This window comes from Leptonotus elevatus, chromosome 11 (genome assembly GCF_054856555.1).
Source record: "Leptonotus elevatus isolate MCC_2025b chromosome 11, RoL_Lele_1.0, whole genome shotgun sequence".
In the NCBI taxonomy this organism is placed as follows: Eukaryota; Metazoa; Chordata; class Actinopteri; order Syngnathiformes; family Syngnathidae; genus Leptonotus; species Leptonotus elevatus.
The window spans coordinates 9586960-9611879 of NC_141249.1; the positions used below are offsets into that span (position 1 = coordinate 9586960).

The 24920-nt window shown below is 38.1% G+C and overlaps 1 protein-coding gene across 11 annotated transcripts in view; it reads right to left on the minus strand.

The window, feature by feature from the left end:
- ephb3b (eph receptor B3b) overlaps positions 1 to 21469 on the minus strand; it is a 66072-nt gene extending 44603 nt beyond the window's left edge. For all 11 annotated transcript variants that reach the window (XM_086088301.1, XM_086088291.1, XM_086088299.1 and 8 more), the window contains exon 1: positions 20746 to 21469. In XM_086088301.1, the coding sequence (XP_085944427.1) occupies positions 20746 to 20809 (64 nt within the window). In that variant the 5' untranslated portion in view covers positions 20810 to 21469. The remainder of the gene's footprint in view (positions 1 to 20745) is intronic.
- Positions 21470 to 24920: the final 3451 nt, after the last annotated feature.

Here is a 24920-nt window from a genome sequence, read left to right on the forward strand (position 1 = left end):
GAATTTTAGCAGATGAGTAATTACACTCCACCTCCGCTACCATCACTCATAGACCAAACGAAGGAAGAAAACAGAGATGTGGAAATCTTCAGCTCATTAAAAAAAAAAAAGGGCAGATGGCGTGTTACAGCTTACCTGCGTGCCCACTCATTAGGCAGTCAGGTCAAAAACTGCGAGAACAAAAGAGAGGTTAAGGCAGTTAAAGTGCGGAATGTAACCTGGCGGGTCAGGGCTCTGAGGGCGTGTGTGACTGACAAGAAGCGACACACAAAACTCTTTTCTATGGAAGGCCTGCAAATTCACATCCGCCAAGATCATATTAAAGGACAGATATCTGTTTCAACGTAGAAAAGAAGCAAGGGAGTGTCATTCAAAGAATTGGGACATCCCTATGTCAAATACCGCAGGTGCAAACAGGAACAACCGCACTTCATACCTTTACCGCAGCTATTGATAGGAAACACTGGGCAGGTTATCTGTTTTTGGAATTTCTTTTGTTTTCACATTGTGAATATGCTTCTGCTTCCAAGCTTTGGAGTAAATTAGTGCCTCAAAAAAAAAACCTTGGCAGCAGTATTACCCACTGTTATAAAATGGATAAAGCCTAATTTCAGTCTGCTTGTGTGTGTTAATTGCACTTAAGCAATGGTTTACGGTCCGTTATGACAAAGACGTGGCAACTAAAAGGGGTTAATGTATTTATCTGGGGATTGGATTCCTTTTCTTGAAGTAGGTACTGGCAGATAAATGTCCTGTGTTTGACATTAACGACTTTAAGTGAGTGACATATGGCAGAGATTACCATTATTTACGGCTCATTTGTTTTTGGATCCAGTAAATGTTTGAGTAAATAAGATTTGCTGACACACTATGTGCATCTTCCCCACTTTCCACTCTCCTCTTCCTCCTACAAGATTTTCTTGGACCCTGATTCTTAATCGCCACCAAGTTAATTAATCTCACACTCGGCTGCTGTAATAACTTGACTTGTTAGACCTCTACTGTGTGAATGGAAATCGCCTCTTGAGCAGCTGATATGGCCGCTAATGAACCAGAGAGAGAGAGAGAGAGCAAAAAGAGCAGTAAGAAAACCCAGAAAACATGGTCACACCAGTGCTAATATCTGATTGGCCTTTCATATACATTTAAAGAACATTTTGGCAATGTCATTCTAAGCTCAGCAAAGGTGTATAACATCTGAAAAGGAAAAAAGAACCACTGTAGGTCTTATGTCTCATTAGTTTGTTATGATTTTACCACACAATTAACTGAATCACTGCGCTCATGATTGACATTAATCCTCCACAAAAGGCTATGTTTATGCTACGTTCACAGAGACAATGCAGAATTTTGGATTTTTTCCCCCTCCATGTTCAATTCTATCAGGGTATCTATGACCATGGAGGATAAAGGACTTTTTAGTCCCAGACTGAAGCGTGTGGGCACTGAGCAAGTTTGGAGCCCGTTTGTGGCTGCGGTAGAATCGAATGAAGCACCAGAGTCGACATCAGCGAGGGAGCACACACCGATGATCAATACATATTTGTGTTAACAAATAATTTACTAAACCATAGCTCGCACCAAAGCATGTTATTCCCATACACACTACATAGAACACTCTCTTTCTCTACCCCCTCCCTCACACACACACACACACACACACACACACACACACACACACACACACCCCACACACACACACACACACACCCCCACACACACATTCACATTCTTTCAACATTAAGCATTACAAACAGGTATGTCACGACGGCCTTTGTGGGTAAATTAAACGCATGGCTTAGGTTTGAGTTGAGTTGTTGGTGGTGATTAAGGATTAGAGATGCACAGGAATACTTCCCGTTCCACTACAGACTGCCTTCAAGTTTTAATACGCCTGATTATGTACTGTCAGGTTTGGTTGTATTCACCTTGTTTTACTCCGGTCGACGAGGTTTTTCATTTGCACTGTGACTGCCATGGCAAATTTTTTGACAGCTTAAAATGTCGCTGGTCCTTCCAGTCCTCCTACGTTGTCTGACAACCGTTCCGTTTAGTCACCAGTGGCCGCCAAGAACAGAGTGTAAACATAGCCTTAGAGGCCTGTTAAAACATGAGCAGCAGGACAAAGCAGACATGCAGAATCTTAGAAGATTCCTCACATATTCTGTTTCTGGAATACGAACTTTTGCCCTCCGGTAGGCGATGTTGAGCCGGTAAATGATACAGCAAATGAAATTGTTACATGATCTTGTTACTCCTGACAGCAATCTATTTTGAATGAGCAACTTGCAATCAAATACATATTTTTCCCCTAATTATGATTTTATGATTTTATTTCTTCATCCTTCAAGAAAATATTTCATGCCCCACAACTTTCTGCCATGACTATAAATAGTATCATGTGTCTATGAAATTGTTACTAGTACACCTCTGCGGAACATTGTATCCTTATTGACATCTAAAAACAAAACAAAAAAGAAATATAAACCTGCTGAATAATTTTATTAACATTGTTTATAATTCCTGTGTACACTGACAATGCAAACACCACTGCCACCTACTGTAGTGGATGTGCAACTACAATTTATTCTCGTATGGCCCAAAAAAAAACATGTTTGCCTAGGGTCACCCCTCATAATGCATATGCATTATTTTCTTTGTCTTGTGTTGATTGTGTGCGGAAGAGTATATGTATATTGGTTACAGTTGTTTCAAGCCAAATTTTCCTGAGGGTACAAAAACATTTATTCTGAACCTGACTAACCTGATGTAACAAGCAACTGGAAATTACAATGACCCAGTTACATCATTTCATGTTAAATGGAGGTTTAAGAAATTTTAATACTCTAATATCTCACAGTAATTTGAAAAAAAAAAGTGAATAGAAGACATGTTTGCCTAGGGTCACCCCTCATAATGCATATGCATTATTATCTTTGTTTTGTGTTGATTGTGTGCGGAAGAGTATATGTATATTGGTTACAGTTGTTTCAAGCCAAATTTTCCTGAGGGTACAAAAACATTTATTCTGAACCTGACTAACTTGATGTAACAAGCAACTGGAAATTACAATGAGCCAGTTACATCATTTCATGTTACATGGAAGTTCAAGAAATTTTAATACTCAAATATCTCACAGTAATTTGACGGAAAAAAAAGAAGTGAATAGAAGACTGCAAGATGTAGCATCCTGAATTTGACCGCATTATCTGGTCAGTGTCTCGGTCAGGGAGTGGTGTGGTCCCAAGGCCTATTAGATATTAATGTATTTAAGCCATGGAGAAACCACTGGATAGATAACCCGGGCACATGTTCTGGGCAATTAAAAGAAATTGACGGATGGACAGACATCCAATTCTTCTGGGGTCCATATGGCAAGGGGGCTTTCAAAGGCTCGCTTCAATTACATAAAGACTTCTGTGCATTGGCATGAGACACAAAAGGCCCAGCAACAGAAGAAAAACACAATGAATCATATTTAACCACACACGTATGTAGAATATGTGCACAAAAAATTACTTGCTTTGCATGTTCCACGCCCAGAAGCTGAGTAATCTATCTTTTTTAACCACAAGCACAAACAAACTCATAATGTCAACATCCTAGCAAGTTGGATGTCTAAATAATAGCATCATGATTACAGAAACTCTTGCATCACTGACCCACGCACAAGGAGCCTCTCGGTATATGGCGACTCGATTAGATTCAAAGCAGCCAAGCAAGCCAGGAGTTTGTCTGCTTTATGGCACTTTCATCTGGAGGTGTCCTGTTGTCCTCAAAGCTCCCTTGAGGTACCATAAATCTCAGAAGAAAACGCTGGTTGTTCATCATTGTGGAAATATAAGAACATTAAGGACGGAACAGGAAGTGAGGTTAAGTTTCACACCTAGAATGAAAAAGTGTGAAACGCCAACATCCTTCACTTCCTCTTTCCCCATGGGACCTTTGGAATGATAAAATTATGAACCTACAAAGTTGAATATCCTCCCTTTTTAACCCCGTTTGCCCTGAAGATAGACCTTTTTTCTCTCTCTGTCTATTTCTCCACCATTTTTTTGGGCAAGGCAAGAGCACTATGTGGGCAATGCTGCAGGCTAATGTATTATTCACCCTCCAATGACGTGTTACTACAGCTGGCAACTTAGAAGGAGAGGGATGTCACCCATCATCGCCACGCCACATCTATCTTCACATGCACACAAAGCCAACAGGCAGTGACTGATCGAGCATACAAAGCAAGTTTGTGCATTGCCAGATGTTTTCCTGTAGAGTTAAAACATTCAGTGAACCAGCAAACTTCAGTAATAGTTATACACAGAGGTGGCCACTTCCGTCTCTTTCCGTCATTGATGGATGCCCACATTTTTGGGCAGGCGCTTTGTGATGCAAAGCCTCGAAAATATACCCGAACTGAGAAGAATTGTCTGTACTGGCTTTTGCGCCATAACGCATTGGCTGAAAATGTGGGCATCGTCAACGACTGGAAGAGATGAGAGACAGAAGTGCCCACCTCTGGTTATACAGTTATACCAAAAAACATTATAAATAAAGTTTCTTGCAGAGGCCCAGTATGACTGTGAAACCATAAAAATGTGTTATCTCCTCATGTTATTATATATCATCACCCTCTTAAAATAATTGCCTAAATCATTATTAATTGTTTTGCCTAAATCATCTCTTCATGATGCAAATGGTTAAATTTTTTATGCTTCCTGAAAAATCAGAAAAAATGACTATGGCGATTATTTTAAGAAGGTGTCGATATATGAAACGACTGATGGATAGCTAGTTTTAAAATCATGCATCAAGGATAATATTAACTGTAGTTTGTTTGTTTATGTATTGAATATATAAACAAGTAGCAGAAAAAGGAAAATTTTAAAGAAGAAAGAAAAATCTGATACAGTCATTATTAGTCACGGTTTCCCGTTTCACGGTTGTTCAACTATTGTTGAAGTTACTGTAAAAAACGACTTGGTAGCAAAAAATGCTTGCTATTATTTATAGATGTGATGTTATTTACAAATTTCAGTCGAGATTTTAGAAAGAATCATGAAATTTAGTGCACAAGATTTGCTTCTGTGGGCCACATAAAATGAATTGGCTGGCCGAATCAGCCCCCGGGCCTTGAGTTTGATACGTGCTTCCTCTGCCTACCATTTTTCCTGTTTGTTTTAATAACCTGTTGATGCAATTTATTTGTTTATTAATTAACGTGAATTTTACATATGTATCCATGTTTAACAGGCTCATCTGTAAAACAGGTAAATCCGCCGTGATTACTTGTAATTATTCATTGCAGTTGATATGATGAACGCCAAGGTCAAATTATTGAAGAAAGGAGAGAAAATAATTTACTAAATGCTTACATCACCTCCCCACGACTTCTAGTGTGATCCTTTAAGCAAGTTAAAAAATAACAATCTCCCTGTTAATGCCTAATCTTGCCCATTAGCACAAGTGTGCAGCAGGACAATCCTAAGAGCATGAACAACAACCTTGTTGCTCTTTCTTACTGGAACAGGAAAAAATATGAGTTTCCATTCATCACTTCTCTTCCATGAACATCCCAGATAACACAGCGCTATCTGACCTCTTGAGAGTCTCGCTAAGTTGCGTGTAGTTTGCAATGCATCCAACTGATGGGTGTGGATCAGCATTGACCTGGTTAGTCATTGACCCTGACACTGAACCAATCAAAGTGGGGACGGTAAAAATGGCTCCCCAGGGATGATGGTCGGTAAATTTGATTTGGGACTACTGGTAATGGGATTCAACAGATTGGAGCAACTGACCCCTGGCGTTGACATCATCATTGAAAGCAAGCAATTTTTTTGGGTTGGTTGTTTGTATTGGTGGATTCATGGTTTGAGTAATTATTGGACTCAACACTTTAACAATAACAGCCAATTCTTGTGTAACACTTTCAGTTGGCTAGAAATCTCACTCTTCAGTTGAGGGTACAATTCTGTGTTTGAGAAGTCACTCAATGTACTCCAACAATTGTGCAAACTTTGTAAGTATTATAATATGTACATAATAAAGAGCTAAAGAGAAGACAAAGTAAAAGGCACAGTGCTAGTTCTTCAGCGCTCCTGTTGCTCTGGGAAAGTGTTAATATTTCACAAACACCAAAGTCTGCCATCCTGTACCTCCAGGTTGTCATCCATTTTTAATGACTGTCAAGTCCAACATCAGCTGCTCTATTCTTAGGTTAATGAATAGGTGAGGAATTGTTCAGATAGATTTTTTTTAAGTGTTTATTTATGTGGGGCACTTAGTATTACAGGAACACAACGCCAGAAAGTGTTTTATGTAATATAGAGGTCGCGAGGGGCTCTTTACAAAAAAAAAAAAAAACTGGGGTCATCACTATTTCTGAGACTGAATGGATTGTCTGAAAGAACCACCATTAGTAATGGACTAATTAGGAGGAGACCAAAAGATTTCCAGTCCCGGTCGAAGCAGAGATTCATAAATAAGTAAATGCAAGGGCAACGTGGCCACTTAATTAACAAAGTGAGGGGGAAAAAAAGTGTATGAATCTCAAGAGGGGCTGAACCAATCTGCTTTCAGAAATGGAATATCGGCAGCGATCTTGTCTATCTTCGTGGCATTGATTGATGGTAAGCCAAATTGAATCGCTAATCATCACCACCCTCTTAGTCCCCGCCTCCCCGGGGATTGAGAGAGGCCAAAAGTGGCAATGGAGGTAATGCTTTTGTATCCCCTTCCCGACACCACAGGCTTAAACATTATAATTCTCAACAACTCTCCACAAACCACACCCAACCCCCCCACTTGACCCCCAGACCTTCTCTTCATCTGGCTGGGGGTTATTTGACTCCTGTGGGTGTGTGTTCACACTTACAACTTTCTTCTGCTTATTTTCACACTTTTCCTCTTAGGCATTTAAAAAGTAGACACCTCATACCACTCACTCATTGACACCCAGTGGCAATACATCTTGCTGTGGTGAGGCGCATTCTTTTTGCATTACAACCCACTTAGTCAAACTTTGTACGTCATGTTGACAGACGTCAAACATGTATTCGGGGAAAAAAGTTAAGAGCAGAAAGATGATAAAATTACATATCGAAACGGTCATACAGAATAAGCAAAGTGCGCATCTCGGCAGCGCGGTGCATTATGGGCTAGCCGGCCTACCATATTTTCATTGAAAACTAATGGTCTCCAAAGAGCTCTGTTTTGGACCATTTCAACCATTGGAAAGTTGATGTTTTTTATTTAATCTAATTTAAACATGCATAGTATGTCGTTACTTACTCCCCCCCTGCGGGACACTACAGTTAAGCTTATTTAACTGCTTAATATTTGGCTGAATGTGTGCACTTTACCGGGAGTTGGATCAAGGAGGGACACCGGGACACGAAGGAAGAGACGGGTAGGATCTCTTTTCTTTTTGTTTGCCTATAAAATCTACTAGGACAGTTAAAAATGGCAAAAAGTGCACCTGTCGTTTTGTCACTTAAGACTGAAAGACATTTTAACAATGCTTGCAAGCTTTAAGGTGTACCGTTACGCAAACACTTTCAGCACTCTAATCTCCGCCATTCAAATGGCGGCCATTTTGGTAGCCACGCTTTTTTTCAAACTTGGTTTTCACGCATGCGCAACCGTAATGCACACGTCGCTTATACATTTGCCGTATTTTTCGGACCACAAGGCACACTTAATTCTATGAAAAATTGTAATCTGGAGTGCATTTATGTATGGAAAGATGTCGGCTTTTCAGTTTGTCGTCTTTAATTCCTTTCTATTAAGTTCACATTCTCATCCGCATCCGCTAATCGCAACCAGGTCTACGTTTTCGTCATACCGTAACTAGAACTACTTCCTGCTTCCATGTCTAAGAATAATAGGAAATCTAATGCGGCGGCGAGGTTCCAATGTTATAACGTGGGACTGTGAGGTAAATGTCAGCCAGCTTTCAATAGCTGCCGGGACCGAGCAAAAAAGGTTGGATAATAGTGAGTGCAATGCTTGTTTACAGCTGTTGAACTGTCAACCAAGGTAGCATTTAGCATTAGCCAAAAGTAATAACAGATTGACTAATGATGTTCAATTTTTTATTTCGTCTGACGAAAGATCTTCTCCTCCACTCAAAGCAAGACATGCGGCACTATACGATATAGCATAATGGTGCTAAATATTTAAAATAGATTTATAAACGCTTATAAAAAATAATGTACCTATAACACCTTATGCAAAAAAAAATTTTTAAATGGTCCAATAGTCCAAATAAATTTATTTGAGGTGTGTGTATGAAACAATTTCAATGGAATTTTGCTGATTGAATTTTCTTTTACTTTTGAATCTCTACTCACTCAATCCACAATAGAGGAAGTTATAGTCTTAGTGCCTTTATCAGGAGTAGGCACCTCTACACAGTGAACGGTAAATACTGAAGCATCTGTCTCTTGTTCCTCCTAGGATTTTTCATATCAAACAGGCCTAAGATAACAGGGAGAGGACAATAATACTATAATTAGGGCCCACTGTATTCATGATAAGATGAAGCAGAAATGACAAGTGGTTGCAGCGGAAGAGTGGCGAGGAAAAAAAGGAGCATGACATTTCAAGAGGAGACATTATAAGCTTGAGGCAAGACTGGTAGAAAGAGAAGCCAAATAAAATGAATGAAAGGTAAAGCAAAGAAAAATACGCTTTTTTTTCCTGGATGTGCTATTATTGGAGCCATCTTTAGGCTGCATGTCAACCAAAGGTCAACACCGCCTCGCGATTGCGATGCGATACACACATTTTAAACCAAATTATGTTTTTCACCTTTTACTGAACACAGCTTTGATATTAGTAAAAATTGAGTAATTTACATATTAAATAAAAGCGACAATACTGTTAAGCTTGCAATCATTGCTCAAATGAGATTCATAATTACTCTCTCCCTCACAAACTTTTGTTCAAGTTTATTGTACTCCCCAAATACTCACACAGAGATCACATTATGAAACTGTCACACAATGGTGCCATTGATTAGTCAGAGTCATTAAAAAAACGAAAGAAAGAAAAATCAGATAGACACTCCCAGTGAGTGCCTAAGCAAGCCAGAACTTTCATCCTGGGCTGTCAGAGCATATGCCAGAAAGAGGAAGAGGCTGGCAGTTAATGAGTCAGAAAGGTATAACTGTGCAGTGGTGCAGTCCTGCCTTGGTGGGATTGGGGAGATCCCTTCATTACTTCTTCATTTTTTAGTCAATAGAATGAAATATAAAGATAGTATCTATGTAAAAGTGATGTTTAGTAATATTATGTTTGTGTATGTGTATGATAATAATATCATCAGTATGTATATACAGGTGCATCTCAATCAATAAGAATCTTGTAGAAAAGTGAATTGATGTTGGTAGTTAATAAAATAAAAATAAAAAGGTTATGCAGATTAATTCAAAACAATACTTTCAGAAGGCCAATTTAAATATCAAAATAGTCCATTGTGGTGTTTCATTAGCTGTTAGCTACGTATAATCATAAAAAATGTTGGGAAAAAATGACATGACACATTACACCCTGTTTTTAGTGAATCCATGCAATACTAAATAATGAACTACAGTTAAAATTTTTGAAGATGCACAAAACTTAAAATCCTTGCACGATTGTGTCACGTTAAACAACTGTGTAGTTAAGTCACTGAATAGACCAGCAACCATTATCATAAAAGTCCATTTTTATTTTTATTCAAGCAGAAAGTAAAAATTAAAATTAAAAAATTATTAACAAATTGGGATGTTCAATGGCACTTTTTTCAGACCGATACCAGTATGAGTAATCACCAATCCTAAGTGGATATGATATGTAAAATTTCCCCAGAAAACAATGACAGATCCTTTTTAAAGAAAGACTTCTGGCCTGTATCCAAATAAAGCATTTTCCATTAAAATTGCCTGAAATTAATGGCAATTTTTTATTTTTCTAATTCCCAATGTATGGTTCTTAAACGGCCTCAAATGTTCCTCCTGCTCTCTCATGCCTCCCAATAAGTTGAAAGTTTGAACACACAACCATTACTGATGTAAAAATGCAAGGTCAGATAGCAGGAACAAACTCCAGAAGGAGGAAAGTTGCCTTCTTCACTCCCGTCAATTTCAAACACGCACACACACTGCTCCCCGACATCCAAATGCCATAATTCAGGAGGAGTACAGCAGATAAGAAACTCGGAGTCTTTGAACTGTCTGTATATTTCAAACCCCTTCTTCACTCTCGATCTGTGAGCTCCCCTGCTGCTCTGTTGCGACTGTGAGGAATGGGCTGATCGATGGGCTCTGACAGCAATGCAACGAATGGTACCAGCTGATTGATTCATTAGTGGTGGAACGGGTGGAGGTGGATGCAGAGTGTGACCCTAAGAAGCAGGTGGGTGTGAATTTGGAGGCTGATTGGTGCGTGTGCATTGAGTGAAGGTAATGTGCACATGTGGACGGCCATCTTATTAAGCAACTGCCACTTCTTGTCTGTGCGTGCGTGCGTGCGAGGGAGAAATAAGAGGTTAGAAGGGATTTCAGTGGGGTGTGGGAGGAGAAAGGGAAGCTGTTTGTGGCCTGACTTGCCACAGTAGCAGGGGTCAGACTGTATTGTGCAGCACTTTTGATCTGGTGCACTGCAATTAGGCTTCACAGCACTCATTGTTGAAAGGCTGTTAAAATTAGTGCTAGCAACCGCTATGTCACAAGCGTTGAAATGAATAACTGGAATATGCTTCAGAAATCTGAAGAAATTAGAATGCAATGTGCAGTTGATGACATAAAAATAACAATAATATGTACTCCAAAAGAAACATGTACATGGAGCATATTATTTCAAATCATACCCATCCAATTAAATTAATAGTAAGAGTTCAAATGTTCATTCGGACTTTTAAAGAAACAGTGTGTAGAATTTAGTGCCATCTAGTGGTGAACTAATAGAACGCAGCAAACCTAAGTTCGAAGCGTGCGCATTTTATAGCACACCTGCTCTCAGATAGACCACACTTGGTAAGTATCAAAACTTTAAACCAGTTTTCTTCAAAACTCTGGATTTCAACCTGCCAACATTAAAATTGCGGTACACACATGTCTTGTATATCATTTTAAAGGGAATTAAGTGTACAATTTGAATATATAAAAATCTCAAGTTTTATTTTTTTGGCACATGAGGACCCTTTTGCCAGAGCTGGTCACATATAAAAAAAAATTACATTGATGTGATAGAACATATTTTTTTGGCATAATATTGAAATTAATAGTGTTTTTTCCCCCAAAATGAATGAACATAGAAAACGTTTTTTTTTATTCTACACACTGTTCCTTTAATGACCTTTTATTTTATTTCAACCTCTTTTTTCATGATATTTTTTAATCTTTTAAATTAAGCATGAATGTAGACATTAAGCCGAGACTAGGGGGTGTTCAAACTATGGCTCTGGGGCTATTTTCAGCCCAACATCCATCTTTCAGCGATCTGCAGTATATGATAAAAGTGATATTTGACATGGTGGGAAGGGAAGTTGTTGAAAAATGTAGGTGCTACTACTACTAATGAATTTGCCTATATACTGGAGAGCTTTTCTGGATACACAAAGATACAAATAAATTATCATTCAATATATTATTTACGACTAAAATAAGAACATTTTTTTTCTATAAAATGTCATGGTGAATAAAGATAATTTTATTTTTGAAGCAGAATTTGTTTCTTCCACTTTCAAAAATGTATGATCCTCAAGTAACTGTTTTAAAAATGGTCGACGTACTACATTTGCTCTTGTTTTGGTTCTGAATGTGGAGATGCGATTTGGTCACTGTTCAGTGACCAAATAACTGCAAAACATAAACAGTGTGAAATTGCTTGCTTGATTGATCTCAGTGTGTTGAATAAATTCAAGTCAAATAATTTCAATTCCTTGCATCCTTCCATTTTTCTGTATGTGGCCCTCAAATGAAAAAGTTCGGACACCCCTGGTGAGACAATTAAAAAATTATGTTTCTGTCCAAACAACTCAACTCACACCTTCCGTTTAACAACTGTCCTGCTGTTACCAAATGGACTGGTGTCATGTCATGACTGTCAGAGCCATTAAACACCCTAAGAAAAAATAAATAAATCGGCGGCACCTCCACATTTGCTCTATTGCCCCATAGACAAGGGTGCTATTTGGTCTTCTTATTGTCCCCTTAGTGTTGCTCCCCCTTATAAACATTAAAGTCAGCGTGTCAGGGAGACTCGGGTCTAACTTGAAGTAAGGTTAAATAAATGCTGCCGCAGCTGGCAGTGTCTGCGGGAGGCAGCTCCATAAGACCGTGGGGATTATGTAAATATCACGACAAAAGGTCACGTGTGATTGGTACTGCTTCAAACTGAAATGTGCTGGAGTGAGCGTTAAAGATGTGCTAGTAAACACATTGCACTGCTGAAAACATGAGACTGTTTAAAACCGCTGCGGTTTTTGTCCTCCAAAGTGAAAGCATAAATATGTAATAGAAGGTGAGATCTCCTTGAACCTGTTTGACTTTTTCAAGTAATACAGGTGAGGAATGTTTTTGACAGCAAGCATAAAAGTGAAATAAATGTAATAGGAAGCAGCGAAGTAAATGCACTCATTTCCTCACTAAAGCATAAAATACACACTACCTTTTCAAAATGTATAGATATTGACTTCTACTAAATTAACACTATTCCTAGAATTTGTTCCAACCATTATATTTACTTTTTCTTTTTTTTCTTTTTTAAGAATGAACAAAGGGGTTTTTGAATTGTCTTCAAAAATGCCTCTCAACCCCCCTTCATGTGTTTAACAAGCCCTGCTAAACTGAAACCAGGTAAAGTGGCTTTTACTCCGCCTGAAGGCACTCAGTAACACGGCTACGGCCACTCTCCAGACAGCTGTAACTGTCAATGTTTAAAAGACATACAATATATCAAAGATATTTTTTTCCCCCTGCATCGTCGGTTACATTTGTTCGAGACGTCTGAGGGTGGCAATGAAACTGTGGACGTGAGCCCAGAGGTGGTTTTCCTCCTGTTGAACTCTCCCCCGCCAACCTCCTGCATTGCTTCAACTGTCCATGAAATTAGAAGAAAGATAATGGACATCACATGTGGATGACGTTTTATGGTCCAATTCCATATAGTATGGTAAGTCGTTTTGGAATTTTCAGTGTAGTTAGTTTTTATTTGGTTGTGAGTTCTGTTTGTTTTTTTGTTTTTTATATGTGGTTAGTTTCAATTTTTCAAAATGGGTTTGTGTCTAATACTAGTTTTAGAGTATTTGAAAATACTTTGCTTTAGTTTAGTTTGTACTAGTTTTAGTATTATTTTTAGTTTTAAAATGTGTATTTCTAGTGTGCAAGATAAAAAAACATTACAGTAAATATTGTATAGTAAAAACTATATTTAAAAAAACATACAAAGTAGGCCCTATATATTATTTTAAAAGCAACCTAGCACAAATCAAATACAGGTACTTTATAACAGTCCACAGTCTTTGAAGTGCAATAAGTGCATTATACTGCTTCTAAAGTTACCGTAGATACATCACAACTAGGGATAGATGATTTGACAAATATCAGTATCGGCCTTTTAAAAAAAAATCTGGTGGGCGAGAATAGATCAATTTAAAATTCTGTGATACCCTCAGGGAACTATTTAATTACTTTATATGAGATGCTGCTGACTCTTGGAGCTCTCTGCACCTTTTGTTTTTGTTTGAATTTGAATCAAAGATACATGAAAATTTAAATGTTCACTTATTTGAATTAAAAAAAAACTTATTTACTGTAGAAGCTATAGTGAGGTATGGTATTTACTTACTTTTTTTACATTTAAAATCAACCAAATTAAATTATTTGACAATATTTAAATATTGTGACATATTTACTGTAATTATAGATAGTTTTTGTTAGTTTTGCAAACATAAAATGTAGTCTCAGTTAAATTATTTTTTTTGTAAAGCATTTTTATTTTATTTCGTAAATGAAAATATTTTTTTCAATTTTAGTTTTAATTGTTTCGTTAGTTTTCATGAAATAAAATAATCTTTTTACAAGTGCAGAAATAGTACAATGTGTGAAAAGCTACCAAGGAGAGCAATTTGCGTTTTCATACAATTTTTGTTGTTTCCAGTGTCAAATAACTAATCGGAACATTTGCAGCACCCTAATACTATGTAGTGGTAGGGTGCACCCGGGCACCTTCCATTTTTAGACACTGCATAGACAGTCTTCACCATTGTAGGACAACAGGTGACAAGCCGTTTGTCTTCCCTGCTGACAAATACTGAGCTACATCCTTCTTTTTTTTTGAAGTAATTGTTAGTTAAAACATCCATTGTGGAAACATACCATCAATATGAGTTTATAAATTTAAACAATCCCAAGGCAAACTAAACTTTAAACTAAAACTGTTGGCAGAAACGTAGCTTAGATGATAAAGACACTCCCGTGTCTGACTTTGTCTTGACGTGATGTATCAACAAGCTGCAGGAAGTTGCACAGTCGGCCTATTTAAATATACACATCCTCTTTCACTGTATTTTTATTCACAACTGGAATATGATAGCCCCGGCCGGGAGCTTGACAAGTCTGTTTAAAAAGAAACCAACCAAGCCTTGGAGACTTAGTCCCTGCTTTCACAGTGGTCCGAACAGGGACCCCTGATGACCACCAGATGAGGGTCACATGACGTGGGTAGTGAGTGCGTGGAACACACAGCAGGTACATTTTATGTACATTTTATGAACATCTAGGATAAAAACTCTACTTAGTACCACGCCACGGTATTTGGAGTCTCTCATATTGTACAGTCAAAAGAGGAATATTCTCTTTGAAACAATATTCTGACCTCATGAAAAAACTAAATGTGTTGTTGTTCTTAATTTGTTTACACTTTAACTAACTATAACTAACTAAAATGGGTTTGCCCTCTCAAATAGCCCCCAAGTATCAAGCTCCACACACACACACACACATACTCTCTGCCACCCATCTTGCCTGTGCTCACTCTTTTTCACCCGCTTGAATTGTGTGTGCGTGTGTGTGTCCCGTTCTGCTCTGCTGACTCCAGACAGCAGCAGCGGTGGGCAGGCTCAGACACATTTGGCCTCCCTAGCTTGGGCTCAACAGTGGGTGTCAAAGACGTGCCATCCTGCGAGGCCCCTGGGCTCCGTGCGCTGCCAGCATGAGATCAGCCAGCACGCACGCACACACACACACACACAGAGACGAACGCACACAGGATGTCATGAAAAAGAGCATCCTAAGTCTTCCGTGTTTTGGTCTCCTCTTGGACTACAAACTGTGGTTTGGTGACGTAAACGCACAAACTTGACATGAGGTACAATAATCAATCAGGAGATTTATTTTTAAATACCATAAACAAAAATTAGGATTGCATTCATCAGACAGTAGCAGACGAGTATCTTGGCCATTTTTTTTTTTTTGACTACTGTATTTGCAGCCAAGAGATTATTCCAATTGCACTCAACTATGACTGTAGATTTAGACCAACACTCAACTTTTTAAATGAATAACAAATACATTTAAATTGTTTCTTGCTTTTTTTTCTCATACAGGACTGAATAAATCACAATGTGCTTATTATTGTGTATAATGTTTAAAAATTGCAATTCTTTATTTTCCATTTTTGAACAATCCTTCAAAATCTACTGTACTATACTAACATCATTATACATTATTATATGTACAGTATACCATCATAATTTATATTGTTTTTTTTTTAAATGCAAATTTACTATTTACAATAAGGAACTAGAAAATAGAAATTAGGAGAATAGAAAATTGCCATTAATGTCATGCAAATTTTAAAAAAAATGCTATACTGGGATATATAGGGTTTTCTTTAAAATGATCTGTCATTGTTTTATGGGGAAATGTTTTGTATCAAAATTACTAGTGGTTACAGTACTTGGCATCGGCGACTACTCAAGAGTTGAGTACTTGTATTGGTGTGAAAAAGGTGCAGCTGTGATACGCTCTATACCCGTGACCCTAATGAAGACTCGTGCCATAGAAAATTAATGGATAAATAGATTTTTTTTGTGCCAAATTTTACATTTATCTTATAATAATGAATGCCTCAGAAAATACATTAAAGTCCATTTACAATGCATTACAAACAGCCATAATGTTTTATTTTAAATCATTCAACAGTTAATTAGACTTATTGATGTTTGCTAGCATTTATATTGTGAAATTAATGTCAAAACATAACCACTTTATATGTGTTGGTGATAGCCACCCAAGGTTTTTAATTTATGCTGATACGTGTGTTTGATTAGCAAAAAATATCATATTGCTACAACTTTTATGTTCCACTAATCATATTATATAAGCAGTTAAACTATAATACTAAAACTGTTTAACTGACAACCTAAACAAATGTTCAGATTTGATCTACTATGATTTATTTTTATTTTTATTATGAATAGAGTAAAAAATAAATAAAGTGTGCTCTGTCTCTTCTTCAGCATGGTGTGTGAAGGCACCAGCTGGCCAAAGATGGCCGTTGCCTGCCTCCATGTGAAATTCCAGCTCTGTAAATCTTTCCACGCCACCATTTGAGTCATGAAGTCCAGCTCTGTGCACATGAGCACTCCTGCAGACCCGGATGTCTTAAAGCATGTCAACTGTGCTGCTTCCTGCACGGTCCAATTCTGCCCTACATCGCCATAGCACGATGACACAATAGCCTCCATCATCATCCCATCCTGACACGTTGCTGTCTGACCCCCGCCCTTCTTCCTTCCTGAGCGTCTTATGCCCATCTGAATCTAAATCACTGTACATCTGCTCAATAGAGCCGCTGTCAGACAAATGAGCGACAGATCAGACTGAAGAACCTGAATACTAAGGGCCTACGCTCCCATGGTTGAGCTCTACATTTCTCACACTGCTACTGGCTTGTATAGTTAAGAGGATCAGCCATACAAATGCAGATAAACAATAGGACAATAAAAACAGGAATGGCCAAAAATTGAGCACAAGTCCTTTTCAAAGGCCGGACAATCCTAATTTGAATCAGCTCCAAATTGTGCTACTCACAGACACCCATATATAATATCTACATTTTAATAAATCAAGATGCTTTTTACTCACTAAAAATTTTTAAAAAAGTGCCAACATTTTTTCGTCTTGGTGAAATTAGTTGAGGCGTTCTTGTGCAAAGCAAACAAACCGACTACAATGCAAACTCCATATATAGTAAACAAACATAATAGGAAGTTAGCATCTACTCTAATCATAATAATAATAATGATTATTAATACCACGTTGTATTGGTATTATTATTATTATTATTATTATTATTATTATTATTATTATTATCAACAACAACAAAAAATTACACAACAGCAAAAAGAAAGAAAAATATTGCATTTTTATTTTGTATAGTTTTTAACTTGTATAACTTTTTCTTTTCTTTTTTGAGCTGCTGAACAATGAGGCCAAATCGTCCCTCCAATTGATTCGGGGCCAGTGATAAATAGCCTTATGAATTGGTAATTGCTCCTTGCAAGAGCACTGCAAGAAAGTCTCCCTCTCCCTGCATCTAATTCCGCCTTTTTTGAAAGGCTGAGCAGCATTGATCCACACGATCGATACGGAGCACATCAATTGACACTTTGGAAAAGCCTCCATGTGACAATTACTCCCGAGCCAACGCTCATATATGCTCTTTCATAACGATAGATAGATAGATAGATAGATAGATAGATAGATAGATAGATAGATAGATAGATAGATAGATAGATAGATAGATAGATAGATAGATAGATAGATAGATAGATAGATAGATAGATAGGTAGATAGATAGATAGATAGATAGATAGATAGATAGATAGATAGATAGATAGATAGATAGATAGATAGATAGATAGATAGATAGATAGATAGATCGATATAGAGAGAGAGAGAGAGAGATGAAATGGCGATCCAATTTGCTTTATGCTGTTATGGAAAAGCTCATCGGACAGCTGCCTCCAGCGTTATTTATTTATTTAAGTATCCCCCCAAGTTTATTTCGTGCAACGCATACTCGCGTTATGTCATTGAAACAGTTCCTATCCACCGCTCGCAAATATGATTTAGAGCCACTGCTCAAGCCGTGATAATTGTAATAACATAAAAATGATGACACTGACAAGGACCCCCCCCCGCTGTCATACACACACTCGCACGCAGCATAAATCATCCGCCAAGTGTAAACGGGCCCAGGAAGGCTCCCGTGGAGGTGTGATCTCACCCACGTAAACACATAAACATGTGAGTATAAGCGCACCATTTGTGCCCAATCGCTCCATATTGCGCCATAAATAGAGCTTCGGTATTGCAAAGAACGACTGAACGCCCGTTTGTCTTTTTTATTTGCAGAGGAAATTTGATTTTCAAGAATGAATAAGTGCCACTATCTAGTCAAAGGCTTCCTGGACGGAGATATATTGCATCCCACTATATGGGCCATTATGATAAAATGAATGCACATGTAATAAACATGAAAATGAATACCAGCGCTACTGTAAATTAGAGGGATTTGAAACGTTGGATGGCTTCTTCAGCCCGCAAACTCAAGCGTCTACGCACTTAAAATAATCTGGATTCACTTTTCGCTGGCTTGGACCCAATAAGCTTATTTAGGTACTGTACTTATTTAGTTTTTTTTTTAAGTATTTGTGCTGAAACCCCTCGGAGACGAACACTTTAGAAATGGTATCCATCAACTTTAATAATTAATAATTTTCCTGCATTTTAATGTAATTTATGGGCCTCATTAAATTTATTTCGTGAATATATTGTAGGCTATTTTGTTTTTGCATAAAATAACAAACCCATTTCTCATTTGGGGACACGGGTCACTAAAAATTGGCCACCCCGAACGAGCCCGAACCCAAAAGTGGATGTAAATTATTGTTTAGCTACCCTGCGTGGGGAAACCCGCAAGACAACTTGAAACTCAAAACCTTAAATGGAAATCGGCCTGAGAAGAAGGAGAGAAGGAAAGAGAGGGAGAGCGAAAGAGGGAGAGATGAATCCATTAATTATTCCCCGGGCTGCGTGACCTCGGACCCGGGGAGTCTCGCAGTGGGGCCGGCTGAACTTCCCCCGCAAGGCTCAGTCTTTTTCTTTTTTTTTTTTCTTTTTCCTCCTCAAAGTACAACAAAACAGAGTCGGTGTGTTCACCATAAATCACAATGGTGTATTAAAAGCTTCTAGGTAAACCCTACGCTGGGTCGGCGGGACACAATTTATGACATCACTTTTGGAGTAAAATATATTGTTCAGTGAAATCCATCCGTTTGCAAAGCAGAGACGCAGATCACTCGTTGCTGGTGTCAGGGAAAAAAATACTATTGTAGCTCTTTTCAGCCCCATTCTGTCTACATCTGGAGCTAACTTGAGCACAGCAAGCTCCCAATTCATATTCGAACCATGTGTTTTAGCCTAAAGCACGGGTGTCCAACTGGTGTCCGCTGACCTTTATTAGATCACCCAGAGGTTCTGGGATGCTCTCTTGTAAATACTTACCAAATATAGGCTTCATTTAGGCTATTGCTTGAAATAAAACATTTTTAAAAAAAGTTAAAAGTGTATTAAAAAAAAAGGGGGGGGGGGCGGTTCAGTTTAACATCAAGCACGACTTTCTTATCAAGAGACCAATAAAGCACAAGGCTTATCAGATAAGAGTTGTATTATTTCACTTTCGGAACTTCCATTCATTGCACTTTCTCCCCCTTTACAACAGCACAAAATGTATCTTACACAAGGAAAAATACAATATGGGGCAGAACTATTAATTAAAAAAGGCAATACGTTTTAATGACTTAAAAAATATATGTATTTCTTTCGGGATTGAACAAAAAAAAAGTAACATTTTGCAGTTAAAAAAATATATAAATAAAAGACGATTGTACGGCACACAATCATGAGCACAAGCCAGTGACCCAATGTCGCACATTTCACAACACCTTCGAATCCAGCATTCATTCATTCATTAGGGGTCGTTTACGAAGAGTAGGGAGAGAAAATCAAGCAAATACTCACTTAAATCACCCCCCGCCCCCCCCAAAAAAATAAAAAATAAAATAAAATAAAGACACAAATAAATAATAATAGGTCAACATGAAAAAAAACATGGGTAAAATTGCAGTAAAACAGATTTTATATATTGTGTTGCTTTGCTCCAAATTAAAACTAAATAACAATACAACAAATCTCAATTAACAAAATTGAATTCCACGGTTAAACTTTTGTGGATTCGATGTATTTTCAAGTTAAACGATCGCCCTATTTTGCATGTGTGACGATCTGCCGGTACATGTCAAAAGGCCATGACACAACCCTAAAAGACACGTAGTTAACCTAAGAAGAAAAGTGTTTTTAAAGTGGAGGGTGGGGGTGCGGCGGGGTGCTCACGACCACCACAGGCAGCACCTCGACTCCCTGGTGAGATATAGTGTGGCGCTAATTTCCTCTAAAAGACCAAGAAAGTAGCAGCAGGCGATGGGTGTATGTTGCACAGAAAATAAAAGACAGAGAGAGAATACACAATTGTGGTGCATATAATACGCACTTAAAGTTGCACATAAAGCCCTAAAACGGCTGCCCATTCTTTCAATCAACCTTAATTTGCATAACTGACAATGAAATGCGCATAACTCGGTCAACTCTGGCCACCCTGCATTTAATTTGAATAAAAATGTAATTTATTTCTTACCTTCAACTGCAGTGGCGGTGGGCAGCAAGAAGCTGCACAAGAGCAGAACGTAATCCATTGTCATAACGCGCTCATGTAAACAGACCCACGAGAGGGACCGTGTACAATCCCGGGCTGGTCACGCTCCACGCACAGTCCGCTCCTTCCAGTCCCAACCTTGCTACGCCCACGGAACCATTCACCAAAACACCAAAAGGTGCGCGTTTGGTGGAAGAAATGACACCATCGGGTGTGAAACCCACAGCAGCCTTCTCCTTTTAAATCCTGTGAATATCACCAGAGGAATCGGTACCAGAACTCCCCTGGCGTTCTCCTCCGCGCACTCAGTGGGTCAGCTGCGAGCAGGTAGTCCAGTCCGGGACCACACCATTGGCGCAGCAGTTCCACAATCAGGATTCCGCTTCTGAACAGTCACTGAGAAGCCCCCCCACCCCAAAAAATAAATAAATAATTCAACACTTCAGCGTGGAATATCCTAAAGCCACTTTCTGGTTGGTTACAAAATAGAAGAAAGACGCACTTGTGACACCACCATAGTGCGCGTAGTCCACCACAAGAAAAAAAATCAAAATTAGTGCGTGAGCCCGCCTGCGTCCAACCGACAAACGATACTCCAGGAGTTGGGTTTGAGCTGGTACAGTATTTATTCCCTGAGCGGATTGATCAGCGCTGGCTGCTGCTGTGGACCGTCTGCCTCGCTGTGTGCACTGGAATGGGGCAAACAGCCGTGGAGGAACAAGGAGAGAGAGAAAGAGAGAGCGAGAGAGGCAGGAGAGAAAGAGAGAGAGCGAGAGAGAGTGAGAGAGAGAGAGAGAGAGAGAGAGAGAGAGAGAGAGAGAGAGAGAGAGAGAGAGAGAGAGAGAGAGAGAGAGAGAGAGAAAGGGAGGGGTTAGGTGGCTGACAAATGTCAACCTCACCATCATGTTGCCTCTTGTTTATTCTTAATATGAAACTAAGTTACAACTTTTTGTCTCGCAAACAATCTTTGGGAAACCGGACAACAACGTTCCATGTTCTATTGAAGGCTACAATGTAATTTATCAACATTTTAGATTGTTACAGGAACACCATGAGACGAGTGTCAGTGCAGGGTTGTATGTTAATGTTGATTGTTGTGCTCCTTTGTTAACGTTTTTGCAGTGTGGCGCTGCATTTTGTTGACTGTCTGAGTGAGACTGAAACACACGCACACACAAAACGCTCCTGTCCACAGGCATGGACACACAGCGCCCCCTGCGGATCGCCTCAGCGAGACAGAGAGAGCGAGAGAGAGAGAGAGAGAGAGAGAGAGAGAGAGAGAGAGAGAGAGAGAGAGAGAGAGAGAGAGCGATTGACGACTTGAACAGTACATACAATGTACATTCGCCAGTGCGCTCGGATGCGTGCACAGAGTGATTTAGCTCAATAGGCATAACAAAATCTTTATTTTCCTTCCTCGGCCCATAGACTTGCAAAGTGTTTTCCTTTTCTGCTCAAGCTGACAGCAGGAGGTGAGAGGGTATCTGCCACGGCATGAGGAACTTTGCAGCCGTTCTCCTCATTCCGTTGTTTTGTTGGATCACTAAGTGCTTGGTGTTCCTGCTCAAAAGTGTGCTGAACCGTTTTCCAGCTGGTTTTTAATCTTCTGTTTTATGTTTTGTTTGTTTTTTTGTAGACAAAAAAAAAACCCTCAAGGGCCATTTTTAGATCATATTTAATCAATACTGACCTTTGAATGATCTTGCCTTCTTTGAGCTGAGCTGAACTTGGCATAGTCGCATTAATAATGAGCTACGAAATTGCACAAGCTGTCATCATTACTAATTATGTTTAATATTAATGTGTTCTCTGCTCTATGTGAAGATATGAGTGAAGTGGAAAGTGGACTGTTACTCTCTGCTTATAAAGATATGTCAATGTTAATTCAGAAATTACAGGATGCAGACCACCTTTACTTTTTCACTTTATCCTGTTTACATGAAGCAGCGTTGATGTCAATTCAAGGGAATGCGTTGCCGGGAATTATTTCAAGAAATGAATATAAAGAGTTGAGGCATTTGTGTTGAGAGTCGACCTGTGAAATGTTGCAGTGAGGCCAAATGACGGCTCTGTTAGTGTAAAGTTGAAAGGCGATTGGATGTCATTTCCTGGGAGGTGCAAGCAGACAGACGTAACCGCGTGGCCTGTTGTGTGTCTCTAACACGGACGCCTTCACACTGACTGCTGAAAAATATTTTTGAAATGAAAACCAACATTTTTATGTTTTAGTTTCAGCCTTTATTCAAAGGGTCACAATAAATAGTTGGGTGATAAAAATTGGACTACTTTGAAACATGAAAATAAGATTTGGGGATTTCTTCCCGTATGCATCAGCATTTTTTTAAGTTGTAAAGTCATTATAGTAGTAATAACTTTTTACTTAGCATAATTAAATCCTCATGTGGTATTGTTCTTCTATTTTGATCTCATATTATAACTATGTCTGTCAATATTGAATATTTTAAAATTTATTATTCTATCGATTATTCGATTGCTTAATCAACTAATCGGATGTCATTTTATTTTCCATTAAAGTGTATTACAAACCCCCCCGCCCCCTCCCTAATTACTGTTTATTAACCAAATACTACTGATTAGTTAGTATTGTTTTGTGGTGATAAACAATTAAATAAATAAATAAATAAACAAATAAACTAACAACAATTAAGCGCTATGAAACCAGATGGATTGATGTTACTTACCAACCTTTTTTAAACTGATTCAGTCACATGGTTCGGACATCGTTTTCCAAAGTAAAAGCAAATGTTTGCAAATGTCTTATTTTGTTTAAACACAAAAGATAATCAGTCTACTTTCACACTACAAAAATCAGAGAACAATTACAGTTGAGAATTTGAAATTGGAAGATTTTGACAATTTTAAGTTAAACACTGGCTCTAAACTACTTGGTTATTAAAATAGTTGTCAATTAATTTGATAACAATTACTTGTTGATTATGACAGTTTCGTTTTTAAAAATCCAGAAAGGATAATTTCTGAATTTACTATTTTCATTTACTTTCAAGTGCTACTAACAATAACAATTATAATAGTAAAATAATAGTTCAATTTCTAATAATACATTGAAAAGTTTTTTTTCAATTAAGAGCAAAATACATTTAAAAGGCTTCTTAGGTTATGATAAAAAAGATGGAGGGGGAAAACTCACAGAGTTGCTAAAGTATCTTATTGGTAAGAGGATCTGTAGCCGCTTCAAAGCACACCATCTGAAGACACCGAAGCTCGGCCTCGGCTGCCTGCTCGCCATTAACGGCCAGGATTATAAGTGCCACCCCTGTCATTTCAACACGCTTCGGACCGCGCTGACTCATAAGAAAATCAGCTAAGACAACTTCTCAAATGTAGATTTAGATTTCAAGCCTTTATCTGAGATTTTGTTGGGTATTTGTTTCAACAATAAGGCGGTAATACACTTTTATGTTTTAAAACACAATTCCCTGGTGCAAAAGAAAAAACTATTAAACACCCCCCCCAAAAAAAGATTTCCGGCAACTAGAACATCCGCATTATTAAATTGATGTTTCTGAACTCATTCACTGCCATTGACAGCTATAGACGTCAAAAATTCATGTGAACTATTTCTATTAGTTTAACATTTATTCTCCACTTTTGCTAACAAGAGTATGAAAACCTAGATTTTTTTTATTGTACATTCAAAACAGATATAAAATTTGTGTATAATCGTTAGTTAACTAGTGAAGTCATGTGATTAAATACAATTATAAAAAAATAATCGCCTGACGCCCCTTATTTGATTTTTTTAATTAAAAATAAGGGGAGTCAGACGATTCAAATTTGTATTCATAATTAATCGCATGACTTCAATTGTTGACAAAATTTTATATCTGTTATAAATGTACAATACATTTTTTCTAGGTTTTCATAAAAAAAATTATGAAATGAAAAAAAAAATAAACTAATAGAAATAGTTCACATGAATTTTTGACGTCTATAGTAGTCAATGGCAGTGAATGAGTTAATACAAATTGCAATAGTAAACTTTTCTGCATTTCCATCTGGTTAATGGGCGTAACACATCAAAAGTTCATTGTTACCGTGGGCACAAATGCAAATTATTACAATACATAATATTATCCAATACCCTTTATCCTGTCTAACCGCAATAACAACAACTT